Raw genomic sequence first — 14,041 nt, 5'->3', positions numbered from 1 at the left:
GCCATAGACTCCCAAAGGTCTGGACAGAGTGGACTTGGAGAGGATGTTTCCTCTTATGAAAGACTTTAGACCTAAGGGGTCTCCCATTTAAAACAAAGATGAGACAAAATACATTCACTCAGAGGGTGGAGTACCTTTGAAAATCTCTTCCTTAAAAGGTTGTGGAAGCAGAGTCTTGAATATTTTTTAGGCAGAAGTGGATAGATTCCTAGTAAGCAAGGGGGTGATAGGTTATCGGGAGTAGGCGGAATACAGATTTGAGGTTATCAGATCAGTCATGATCTTATTGAATGGTAGAGGAGGCTTAAAGGGCTACTCCTGTTCCTTGTTCGTATGTATGCAAGATTATGACAGGTTTTAGAAAGGATTGCACAATCTCTAGTAATCATGAGATTTAGGGCTGTTAGTTCCAGAATCAGTAGGAAACCCGGTAAGTCTAGAAGACTAGGCAAAATGATCCAATAGTATTCTGCACAAAACATTATTGCGTCACTATTTTTTCACCCAATCATTCGATGGAGTTTCAGCAAGCACTAGAAGCTACATAAATATGTTGCTGGTGTTGAAAACAAAAAAAATGACAGTTTAAAAATTGAGTCGTTTATCTGCACCAAACCTAAAATCATTTTGTTTAAATGAATAAAGTAATACAGTGAAGTCAAAGTTTTTCCAAATTTTGGTGCAAGATCATTCAAAAATCTATCGAGTCAATGCACATGGGTCAGGGAAATGAACTATTTAGTTTGTCTATCAATCTCATGCAGGCTGGAACCAACCAGAACACCTAAATTTCATACGATTCTCATCTAACACTGAAAAATATTTTATTTAACATGAAGGTATCTGAACTTAACATATAACTTTAAATTTCCACAGTAACTTCTCACAGGATTTTCACAGTAACTTCATTGCGGTGTTAATGTAAGCCTACTTGTGACAATAATAAACTTAAATTTAGTTTTTAGTTACTACTTTACACATGACTACTTACTACAGTGACTACACTTAAAGAACAAAAGTATTTAATTGACTGCAAAGTGCTTCCCAAAACTCAGTGGTGCTATATAAATGAGTGTCTTTCTTTCCTTTTTAAGATACAGAATTTGATTCTCGGCTTGACCAGCCCGCTTTTCTTGAGATGAAAGTATGTACAAGTAGAATAGTGTGGCATTCTATCTGGGGCTATTTATTCTCTAAATATATGGTTTTAAATTGACTATGACATTGTATTCTATATGTCAATAGCCTGTTCATTGCATGTTTTCTTTTAATTGAAAAGAATGAAGGAGGGTGAAGTAAGAGAAAAAATGTTCCCTCAAACTCAAGAAACCTTTGATTCGAGCTCTTTTTGTATTTACTTCCTTTCTCTTGCAGGCTTCACTGGCAATTTCCTATTCTTTCTGGCTGGCTAGGCCTGAATGCCTGCTGGCTTGTTAATCATTGCTGTGTGAAGGCCTCGAGGCTTGACCTCCATTTGAATAGCTATGCATTTCAGCAGTTTCACACCCACTGAAAGCTCGTCAATCCTCAGCAACAATGGAACCATAATTAAAGTGTGCTCGTTTCTCTTTCACCAGGTGCAGGACCCAATGGGCCTCTCCTTTATTTAATTAGAATTCTCTGCATTGGAATAGAAAACCCTCAGCATTCTGTCATGGCTGGTCATTCAAAATACAAACATAAACCTCTCTGAAAACGAAAAATGTTTCAGCAAAGAAGTTCTGTCTGACATTTTCCTGCAAGCAGTTCAAGGTGATAGAATCCTTTGCTTTCAACTTCGGGTGCAGAGGAGAGGAGGTGCCTGTATGGGTCCTTTGTAAATTCCTTTCCAATGACAAACTCATGACTAAAGACAAGATTTGGCAGCTGCCCGAGAATTAAAACTAGTCTTTAAAATACAATATTAGATTTTAGGATACCAACAATTAAGCCATTCCTGCCCCCAGCAAAAAAAAATGTATTCTTTAAAATTTAATGATTGAGCTGCCAATCTTTAGTCACTGAATATTTCAAACGTACTTCAGGAATAAAATGTCATATTTACAATGCATACTATTGATTTCCAGCTATAAATAAGTATCATGTAATTTTCCATTACATTTAATGATCTTTGTATTTTCACAATTGTATTTTCACAATTTAGGAACGCTTAGATCCCTGTTATTTTATATTTTGCAACTTACTGAATTTCAGCAAAAAAAAAATCAGAAATTTTCCAAATCATGGAGGTGATCCAAAACTAATTGTAAAGCACAACATCCATTTGTTTAGGGACATTCAAAAGATATTTTTCCAGTTTGAACATCCATTTTGAAGTTGACAAAGTAACAAGCACTGATAGTCAAGGGTAAAAATAAAAGGAAATGCCAACATATATGTATAAATTATGCACCTTTATAGTAAATTGTAAATAGAAGTTTTAATAAATACTGGTGTTTCAAAAAGTCCAATTTCTTCCAATCACTTGCACAATATTAAATTTGTTAACATATTCATCCATTCCCTCTACTAAATAAATTGTATTTTAAAACTTCAGGATTAGGACAACACATATGGGGGTAGGGCCTGGGTGGGATTGTGGTCGGTGCAGACTCGATGGGCCGAATGGCCTCCTTCTGCACTGTAGGGTTTCTATGATTTCTTTCTATGATTGGGAAATATTTACACGAGACACTGAACCAGCTTAAAGAAGAGTGAATCTATTCTTAAAGTGAACATGGTTTGAAATCAGCTATTTGTTCCTATTCTCAAAATGGCACTCCTGAAGAATAAAATGCAATGGAAATATATCAGAACAGCACAGAAGACTCATAAGCAAAATCCACGGTCATAGCATTGTGGATTCTCTTGTGCACATGATACACTCTACAGGTCAATCTCACACCAGCAAAAGCTACTGGTACAGACCACTTAGAAAAAAATATGCAAAGCATGTAGATTTGGGGTGAACACATTTTCTCAAAAAGCTTATACTTTCTAGTTAGATAGTATTAAAAATTATTCATTTGGAGCTTTCCTGATCAGGAGTCACTATCATTATCCAATTCAAAAATCAGGTACCAGTAATGCTTGTTAGAAGTTGAGGCTCATAATTAAGATTTTGAGCAGATGTTTAACGAGTTTCTTTTGAACTAAAATCATAGTTGCAAAACACTGTTTACTTTTTGTTCCTCCCCAGTTAATAAAATCTCAATGATGGTGTCCCATTATAGTGCTAATCAGGGGCTATAGTACAAGAATCTATGTAACATGAAGATGCATGAACAATTGAATTCAGGAATCTGATTCACTGGGATAAACACAAATTTTCCTGATTATTTTCCTCCTTGCTCACCCAAGAAAATACTTGCATATATGTAGCACCGATTGTGATCTCAGGTTGGCCAAAGGGCTTTTCAATGATGAAGTACTTTTGAACAGCGTGGTTTTAAGATTCTGACAACGGGTAGATTCTCTGCTGATTTCTCCACACTTTGCAGTCTTACATTTTCCTCTTCAGTTGCTCGTAGCAGCCTTCCATTTTCAATTTCAAATTATTTAACATCATTCTTTCTCCTTCTTGAGGCCGTAAGACTATACGACGTAGGAGCAGAAATAGGCCACTCAGCCCATCGAATCTGCCCTGCCATTCAATGAGATAATGACTGATCTAATATGATAATCCTTAACTCCACTTTCCTGTCTTATCCCTATAACCTTTGATTCCCTTATTGATTAAAAATCTGTCTATCTCAGCTCTGAACATGCGTAATGACCTATCCTCTACGGTAAAGAATTCCACAAATTCACTACCTGCCAAGAGAAGAAATTCCTCCTCAGCTCTGACTTAAATAGGCACCCCCTCCTCCTCCAAGAACCCTGTGTCTCAATCAGGTTGCCTCTCATTCTTCTAAACTCCAATGAGTACAGGCCAAACCATCTCAACCTCACCTCATAAGAAAATCCTTCCATCCCCTGGATCAACCTAGTGAACTTTCTCTGGACTGCCTCCAATACCAGTATCGGTCTTTAGATAAAGGGGCCAAAACTGTTCACAGTATTCCAGATGTGGTCTAACTAGTGCCTTGTACAATTTTAATAAGACTTCCCTATTTTATTTGTCTACATCCCTCTAAGCTTCCTTCAAACACCTCCTTTAGCAAGTTTTCATTCCATAGCATATGACCAATCCAATCTTACTTTGTTTTCTTGATGATGTTCATCAACAATAGACTCTCTCCCCCACCCCACACCATCCTGAGAACTTTCCTGCTTGTGTTCTCTCCAAATGAATCCCTCCATCTAAATTCCAGCACTAGAGTGGCCGGCGAGCAGGCAGGCAGAAGAGGAGGGTGGCAGCTTGGACAGGCTAGACCAACATGGACAGACGATAATTAAAAACAGAATGGCCTTGAATGACACCAATGCCCCCGAGAAGTGAAAACGAATGGTGTGACTCTGTTGAGAGGTGGGCAGCAGCCTTTAATCCGAGCTAGAGAGTGGCAGAGGTAGATAGATTCTTGACTAACAAAGAATCGAATGTCAGAGGATGTGGGTAGAATGTGGAGCTGAGGCCACCAATCAGATCAGCTATGATCTTCAAGAAGGGCGCAGCAGTCTCAAAGGGCCGAATAGTTTCCTCCTGCTCCTAATGGGAAAGAATATTATGGGGATAAAGCAGGGAAGTGAGGTTAGGTGGAATGCTCTTTTAGCCAGCCAGTGAAAACTTGATGGGCTGAATGGCCCCCTTCTGCCCTGTAAAGATTAATCTGATAAATTTGAATCCTTAAGAACAATGTTACACAATTATCTAGACTTTAGATGTATGCTTTTCTCAAGAACCACGTTTTAGCCCAGTACAAGACCCTAAACTAAGATCCCTGCTCATCCCTATGCTGAGTAATCCTTTATTTTTGGAAAATATATTTTTAGCCATTGCTATTCTCGCTCTGATTCCTTTACAGTACTAACCGACTTCTGATAGATTCTTCCCAGCTACTTTATGAAACCTGTTCCAGCCGTTGACCATTTATCTTAATCTCTGCTTTATTTCTTCCAATGTTCATAACTTTCATATTTTTTACCTTCATTCCATTAGTTATTGAGTTCTGCTGGGGTAGCCACTAGGACCTGCTCATCTGTAAATCTCATTACCTTCATCAACTGAGCTCCTATTTTGATACCTTTTTGCACTTCATCTAATGATTCTTTATGGCTTTGGCATAGTTATTAAAGAGCAATGATAGTAAATGGGTATCTCTCACCCCTTGTCCAATAAAACCAAGTTCAGTTTCTTCAAATTTAAATAGAAATGTGAATCTAGGAGTATTAAATGCATATGTAGAAACAGATGGATACTGTATACAGGCACACATATACACTAACTGACTAAATGCCCAAATATGAAGATGAAAAAATACCTTTAATTTTTCTTTCCCCGACACATCTCAAAGAAATAACACACACTTCAAATTCAACATTTAAGATCTCAAACACAAAAGCACAAGATCCTTGCAATTTTAGGCAGGGTCTGCAAAATTTGGGGCATAATTGCACAAAGTCAGATATAATCAGTCTAATAGCATTCCCCAAAAATGGATTGAATGGTTTTATGTTAATCTGTGGCAACAAACTATAAAATTACAGAAAAGTATCTAACTGCCTTGCTTCACAAATAACCTTAAACTATGCAACATTTGATAAGGTTTGATAAGGTGCCCCATGGTCGGCTTATGATGAAAGTAAGAAGGTGTGGGATAGAGGGAAAGTTGGCCGATTGGATAGGTAACTGGCTATCTGATCGGAGACAGAGGGTGGTGGTGGATGGAAAATTTTCGGACTGGAGGCAGGTTGCTAGCGGAGTGCCACAGGGATCAGTGCTTGGTCCTCTGCTCTTTGTGATTTTTATTAATGACTTAGAGGCGGGGGCTGAAGGGTGGATCAGTAAATTTGCTGATGACACCAAGATTGGTGGAGTAGTGGATGAGGTGGAGGGCTGTTGTAGGCTGCAAAGAGACATAGATAGGATGCAAAGCTGGGCTGAAAAATGGCAAATGGAGTTTAACCCTGATAAATGTGAGGTGATTCATTTTGGTAGGACTAATTTAAATGTGGATTACAGGGTCAAAGGTAGGGCTCTGAAGACTGTGGAGGAACAGAGAGATCTTGGGGTCCATATCCACAGATCTCTAAAGGTTGCCACTCAAGTGGATAGAGCTGTGAAGAAGGCCTATAGTTTGTTAGCTTTTATTAACAGGGGGTTGGAGTTTAAGAGCCGTGGGGTTATGCTGCGACTGCAGGACCTTGGTGAGACCACATTTGGAATATTGTGTGCAGTTCTGGTCACCTCACTATAAGAAGGATGTGGAAGCGCTGGAAAGAGGGCAGAGGAGATTTACCACGATGCTGCCTGGTTTGGAGGCTAGGTCTTATGAGGAAAGGTTGAGGGAGCTAGGGCTGTTCTCTCTGGAGCGGAGGAGGTTGAGGGGAGACTTAATAGAGGTTTATAAAATGATGAAGGGGATAGATAGAGTGAACGTTCAAAGACTATTTCCTCGGGTGGATGGAGCTATTACAAGGGGGCATAACTATAGGGTTCATGGTGGGAGATATAGGAAGGATATCAGAGGTAGGTTCTTTACGCAGAGTGTGGTTGGGGTGTGGAATGGACTGCCTGCAGTGATAGTGGAGTCAGACACTTTAGGAACATTTAAAGCGGTTATTGGATAGGCACATGGAGCACACCAGGATGATAGGGAGTGGCATAGCTTGATCTTGGTTTCAGATAAAGCTCGGCACAACATCGTGGGCTGAAGGGTCTGTTCTGTGCTGTACTGTTCTATGTTCTCTAATATAAAACTTGCACCTTATATAGCACCGTTTACAACCTCAGGATACTCCAAAGTGTGTCACAGCGAGTCAACATTTATTCCAGTGTGTCACTCTTACTTGTAAGAAAACATGGCAGCCAATTTGTGGATAGCGAGATACAAGTAAATGAGATGAATGGCTGTCGATTTGTTTTTGGTGGTATTGGAGGGAGGAGGAATGTTGACCAGATCACAGGAAAAAAATTCCTAATCTTCAAGGGAGCGCAAAAGAAATGTTTATATACACAAAAATAAGCACTAATGAGATTTCTTATTACCTCAATTTCTAGTAATGAGACACTCCAGTGGAATGCTATAAAAGTTTACAAAAAACTAATAACTTTTAACAAGGCTATTGTATATGGCTACTGAATTTTGAGAAATAATTTCATATAAAAATCTTAATTTTTTAACTGAGAACATGAGCTAGATCTGCTGAAACCTAAAGCTCACTACATTACAACAACTGTCACAGTAGCGTATGTTGTAAATTATCCACATTGAAACCAAACTTGTTGACGTCTCACTGTATAGCAGATTTGAATACTTACAATACTCGCAGAGTTCGGAGTCCTTTAAAGGCACCATCAGCAATATGACTTATTGCATTGTGACTTAAGCGGAGAATCTGGAGCCCACTCAACCCCGTTAGGCTTCCCTCATCCAGCTTGATCAGGTTATTGTAAGAAAGATTCCTGAGAAATGATGAAAGCCATAGGACTTATAAATTTTAGCTTGGTAGATTACTGTAATTAATAGCTCTTATTAGTATTCAGATGCAACTTTCCCTGGGCACAGAAATGTTTTCCCTTCATCAAAACAATCTTCAGCCTTCCCCTTTGCCAAAATCTTGCTGCAAAACAATTCCACAGGTGTTCTACCTCTGATGACTCATTCAAATAACCAATATTATGTGAGCCATGATGGTGATAATCTAGCAAATTTTGAACCAAGAGGTGGGGTCAGTCCACATTGCTCAATCCTGCCCTTATCTCCAAACAATTGTGATCTCAATAGCTTTTGCCCATCCTGATTGAAAGTTTTTGCATAATTCACAAAGTGTCTCTCTTATTTAATGTAGGAAACACAGCAACTAACTTGTGCAAAGTACTACAAACAGCAATATGGTGACCAGATAATTTTAGGTGAGGGATAAACATTGGCTGATACACTTATGGGAACTCCCTGCTCTACTTTGAGTAACATATTTAGATCTTTTGCCGCTCCCAAAAGGGAAAGACAGAACCACAGTTTAACATCACATCCAGCACTGCGGTACTCCCTCAGTACTGTCCTGGGATGCCAGTCTGGATTATGTGCTCAGGTTTTTGGAGTGAGACTTGCAACAACTCCCAACCTAAATCACAGACAATTCAGCATTTCTACCAGAAATGCTGGCTGAGATCAGCTATTGCAGGCAAACAAGGAATTGAATTTGGGAAATTCTCACCACAGTTTCTATAGCTCAGTTATTCACCACCTTAGCTAGCTAAACCACCAGGATAGTAATAAAGATACTAGATTCAATGAATAGGGGTTTAATAAGTGTTCCAACTATAAAAATTGGCCACCCTGGGTGGTGGTGGTGGTTGGAGAATTATAATTAATAACTATTAAATAATACTTTCATCATTTATGTTCCATGCAATCCAGGTAAAGAAAACAGGAATCAACTATGCATGAGGGAGAGAAAACAGCTATGATACACAGTGTAAAGCATCCATGCATATCTACTGCCTAGATGCCAACCCAATCAAGTCTAATAAGAGCCAAATAGTTTAGAAAACAGCTGGATGTGTCCTAGTTTGTATACAACCCAACATTTCAGTAAACTAAACATTATACTTAGTAAGGCAGTTTCATGGAATTTTAAAAATTGGTTACCATTAAAACTCAGCTGGAAATTAACATTTGGAACACGCTACTATGTGCACCAAAACATGTTTCCATTGAGAGCAATAAGTTTTTAAAATGTTATATTTGTAGCCATGGGTTTACATTTTAAAATGAGAATGGTTTAATTTAATTGCGTAATGGCATGAAACTGTCCTCAAATATATGACAATTCCAAAAGTGTTTTCCATCTCAGCCTAAAACGACAATTGAGCATCAATTATCCTTCAAAAAGCATTAACTGGATACTAAAACATTAATTTACATCAAGCAGTTCAAGGAGTAAAACAGAAACTTCAGATGTTAGATTCATTTTTTAAAAACTACAAAGATTAATAGGTCTCCCATTTAAATTCAATATTCATTTGTTATACTAAAGTAATTCAAAAGTTTTTTTTCCTAACTAGAATGCTGTTTTATTCTCAAAAGGAGGAAAAACAGAAATCATTATATGAATATTATGTCCACCAGCCTACAACCCAAAGTTACATTTTCAGTTCATTTCCAAAATTCAAATCTTCAATTCAAAGTTTCAGAATTATTTGCAGATAAATTTTAACCAGTGGAAAGTCAAAGCAGAGAAAATTACTGAAAGGTAATCTAAAAGTAATAATTTCTACTCAAAGTAAAACAGAAATCACTTCATAGCAACCTGATTTGTATAATCAAACTCTCGTAACAGGTCTTAAATTCAAAACTATGCTAATTATACAATTTCCATTATTTCATGCAATGAAAATCAGCAAAGCTAATTCAGCAGGTTTCACTAGGAGCTAAAATATCAAAAAACATATTTTCATAATCTTTGCACTCACAATCAATTATTATAGAGCCTACTGCACAATATCCAAAAAGTTATTCAAAATTAATTTAAGCCTTTTAAACGTTTTCCTCTTTACTGTAAATCGCCGTTGATGACTTTCATCTCCACCAAGTTGTCCTTCAGGTTAAAAGAATGCAACCGTATGCTCGTGCTTTGCAAATTTCTCTCTACCGCTATCCTATAATACAAGGAAATGTGCCCTCTGTGGAAAGTGACATATAAAGAACAGGAAGCAGTCAAGTCTGCTCTCTGATGAAAATAGACTTCAATGGTCAGCTGGAATTCAATTCTGTTTCAGCTCTTTAGTGCGAGAAAATCCAAGATCTCAAAGGTAACATATTACAAATACTTCCAAAAGGTTCAGCTGCTTTCAAGTTAAATTAGTTAACAAAAACGTATTAGAAAAAAAAAATTTCATTTCACACTTGAATCAAAAACAAATTAGTAACTCATGTTTTAATATGGAATGCATATAATTGAGTCAACTATGTCCAAAAGAGGTTTTCATATTCCCTACAATGGTTAATGTTTGCAGTATTGCAGCTTTTGTTACCATAACTTTAAAACAATCTGAAAATAAACAGGAATGAAAAACTACGGGAAAAATGCGAGGTGCTTAACTGGGGGGGGGGGGGGGGGGGGGGGGGAGGAGGAGGAGGAGGAAGAAGGGGGGTGGCGGTGGTGGTGGTGGTGTGTTTGTGTGGAATAAAGTACTACGTTCCCTCAATAAAAACATGTACCTCGTAACACTTACAATTCTGCGAGCTTCTGGCAGAAACCCCAGGCATCGGGATTTATCCGAGAGATGGTATTGTAGCTCAAAAAAAGTTGCTGCAAGGAGGACAGCCCATAAAGCCAGCCACTACTCACTTCATTCAATATATTGTTGTCTAAATGCCTAGAAAAAGTAAGAGATTTGAGTAATATTACCTTCGTACAAGACATGGCAACACAAACATCTTTAAAAAATGTTTCATTCTTTTTATGAATGGCCTTTTTAATAAATGCAATTTTGTGATGTGCTTTTCAGCAGGAAAATGCTGAATTGATATATATATATAAAATATATATATCCATTACAATCCAAATTTTCAAACCAAAATTATCACCGGAGATGTGACCAAAACCAATAGGTGGAAGAAACTATCAAATCATGAAGAAAAACTCTGTTCATTCTCTGCACAGTGATAAGTACCAAATTCAGACAGCTGCCTGGTTTGCACTGCACCAACCCAAGATAGATATTTGTAGAAGTTGCAAAATGCAACTTTTAATACCAGGTAAAATCAAAAATTCAGAGCAACTTTCAGTGCCCAGATTCACTCCAGCACAAGATAAAAAGTTCAAACGGCGCAAAAGACAAAAATGCACATATCCATTACAACTGCAACCTACAGTACCTAACTGGAACAACATCCAACAGCATGTTCAAGTACCTCAGAATGCCAAGTTGAAGAATATGTTTAAGGTACAGATCAATAGATTTCTACATCTTAAAAACATCAAGGGATAGGGAGGTAGTGCAGGAAAGTGATGTTGGAGTAAATGATCAGCAAATGGCAGAACAAGCTCGAAGGGCTGAATGGCTTACTCCTGCTCCCAAAAGTCTGATAGCTTGCCAATATAGAACTATTCATTTGTATATGTGCATGGGGAGATTGGCAAGATAAATAGTGAATGAAAAAAATGAGGAAAATAAACTTACAGGGCTATCAGAAAAAGAGGGTGGATTGGAAATGGAGTTGACTGGATTGCTTTAGAGAGCCCGCTGACATCCTTCTGTGCCACAAACATCCTGCAATACATTATATTCCAGCAACATATGGTCTTGTATAGTCTTAATATCTGTGACACCATTCTCCAAACATGACTTACAAAACTTGCATCCTGGCAAGGCCCCAAAAGGCTCCATCCATGAGTTTGCTGATGTTATTCCTCTGCAACTTAAGCACTTCCAAGCTATCCAACCCATGAAATGTTAGCCCATCAATGAGACGTATTCTGTTTCGGTTCAGCTCTCTGGAACATAAAACGCACAAAAACCTATCCTTAACTTCTGTTGAAAAAAAAACATTCAGCTCCCAAGGTAACTGGTCAAAATGTTCAAAATAGTAGCATTATATTATTCGTTACTGATATATGGAGGAAGAGTTCAATATCAAACCTACCAGACTCAAAAAAAATTTTTCACCCATGCATTTATCACAATACTCAGAAATGCTTTGCAATTGGATTCCCAAAATACCATTTGCAAAACTAACTGACAATGTAAGATGAAAATATAATGGTCTCATAATAAGACATTAAACATTTAAATTCTGTCCAAACTGCACAACAGACCAGTGGTTTATCTTTGCTCCACCATACACTGCAATGTGGCCATCACCAACCCACTTTCCATCTGGTTGCTGAACATTTTAACAGAGTTAGATAGCAATCAATTAAGGTCACCTTTACTTTACTGACAACATGAATTGCAGAAGGTGTTACTATTAGTGAAAACTGTGATCACAAATCAAAATTTACAAACAATCTCCATTTGCAATCCCATTTGTCTCCTCATTGGTAATAGCAAGAGAACATTGCTATGGTGATCAATTTAGAACGCTAGCACCAATTGAATTCTGAACACTAGAAAATCCTTAGTACCTTGCTCTAGATTTGTCTAGCTTTGCTTCAGAGAATAGAAACTAGCACTGTTTGTACCCATGGAGATATGATGGAGATGCCGGCGTTGGACTGGGGTAAGCACAGTAAGAAGTCTCTCAACACCAGGTTAAGGTCCAACAGGTTTATTTGGTAGCACAAGCCACAAGCTTTCGGAGCACTGCTCCTTCATCAGGAGATAGCCACACCTTCGAATAATCTGCTCCATTGCCAGGGGATGTATTCCATGCAAGCCATTTTTTAGGAAAGATAGAAATATAACAAGTACAACGGGGAAGATGTGAAGATCACAGATGACATCATATGCAGTCAAACATAATTTTCTACCAAAAGTGGCATTTAGGTGTGTGACATTAGTGTACCTTCAAAAAAGTTTTTTTTAAAACATGATACCTGTAGCTCTCTCAGCTCCAGTGATGTCATTGTTGCTGGGCTGACTACAATGAGTCCTTTTATTGCTACTTAAGTGGTTTAAATGGGGTCGTTTACACTTTGGGATTAGTTTTATGATCCTGTATTGTTAGGAGGACCCGGGTTCGATTCCCAGCTTGGGTCACTGTGTGGAGTTTGCATGTTCTCCCCATGTCTGTGTGGGTTTCCTCCAAGCACTCCGGTTTCCTCCCACAGTCTGAAAGATGTGCTGGTTAGGTACATTGACCCAAACAGGCGTCAGAGTGTGGTGATTAGGGGAATTTCACAATAACTTCATTGCAGTGTTAACGTAAGCCTTACTTGTGACTAATAAATAAACTTTACTTTATGGTCATGTGTTTTTGGACAGTTTTTTCCAGTCAGTTTAAGGTTTCATTTTCTGTTTGGCTGTAGTTAGAGTTGAGTCTTAGAAGGGACAACAAGCTAAAAAGTAGTGTTTTCTCCCTCTCCCTGTTGTTTCAAAAATTCTGTTGGTTAGCTGAAAACAAGATCTTGTTTTCCTGAAGGGTGAAAATCTGCTGTTGTTGGGGCTGGACCAGAATCTCTGGTGTTTTGGGAAGCTGTCTTGTCTTCAAACTGCTCGGAGTGAATCCAGAGAAATGCAGACTTCAAACCAAAGGACTCAATTTCTAGCATCACGTGAGCATTAGTCTGTGCTGTGTTAAACCTGTGAAGAGGGTCTTTTATTATGGGATTGGTTTGATTGGAACATTATAGATATCTTTAAGAGTTATACATTATTATAATTGTTTCTTTCTTGTGAGTAATTGATAAAAGTTATTGCTAATTGGCTTACTATACATGTTAACTATATTCTTAAATATTCTTTGTTTGATAAAAGCTCCCTAGTGGATCACTTGAATCGTACCCGAAGTGAAACATCTCGTGCTTATCCCAGCCAAATTTCAAGATGAAGAACTTATGATCTAGGCGGGCTCCATAGAATACCTTGGGGTTTCTAACCTGAACCATAACAGAAGTTATATTGTAAGTTTAGCCAATATTTACACCTTATGTTTTGGAGGCAGTCATATATTCAAATAGTAACCCACTTCCCATGTAAACAAGTGACCTCATTAACAATTTCCATTTTAAATGACAACAACGGACATTAGCATCATATGCCATCTTTAATAAACCTATGATTTATAAGGAGCTAATTCAAAACCACCACAACAGATGATAAGCCAAATAAGGTGGGGATCAGTTTTAAATGTATTTTTTGCTCAAGTCAGGAATGAGGCCGGATTAGGATTCAGTAAAGATCTGCCTTTATCAAGTGTGTATAGCAACCAAGCTGCATAGTAAAACAATTCCATTCATATGGAATACCAAGTATATGCTGTGCGCAGGGACACCACCCAACTGGAATTACTTT

The 14,041-nt window shown here is 38.0% G+C and overlaps 1 protein-coding gene across 5 annotated transcripts in view; it reads right to left on the bottom strand.

The window, feature by feature from the left end:
- lrig1 (leucine-rich repeats and immunoglobulin-like domains 1) overlaps positions 1 to 14,041 on the bottom strand; it is a 189,821-nt gene that overhangs the window by 38,685 nt on the left and 137,095 nt on the right. For all 5 annotated transcript variants that reach the window (XM_078209489.1, XM_078209490.1, XM_078209485.1 and 2 more), the window contains exons 6-8: positions 11,440 to 11,583; positions 10,319 to 10,462; positions 7,400 to 7,543 (exon numbers count right to left, since the gene is read on the bottom strand). In XM_078209489.1, the coding sequence (XP_078065615.1) occupies positions 7,400 to 7,543; positions 10,319 to 10,462; positions 11,440 to 11,583 (432 nt within the window). The remainder of the gene's footprint in view (positions 1 to 7,399; positions 7,544 to 10,318; positions 10,463 to 11,439; positions 11,584 to 14,041) is intronic.

This window comes from Mustelus asterias, chromosome 3, assembly GCF_964213995.1.
Source record: "Mustelus asterias chromosome 3, sMusAst1.hap1.1, whole genome shotgun sequence".
Lineage (NCBI taxonomy): Eukaryota > Metazoa > Chordata > Chondrichthyes > Carcharhiniformes > Triakidae > Mustelus > Mustelus asterias.
The sequence above is the reverse complement of the archived record's forward strand: the minus strand, read 5'-3'. Positions and strand labels throughout refer to the sequence as shown.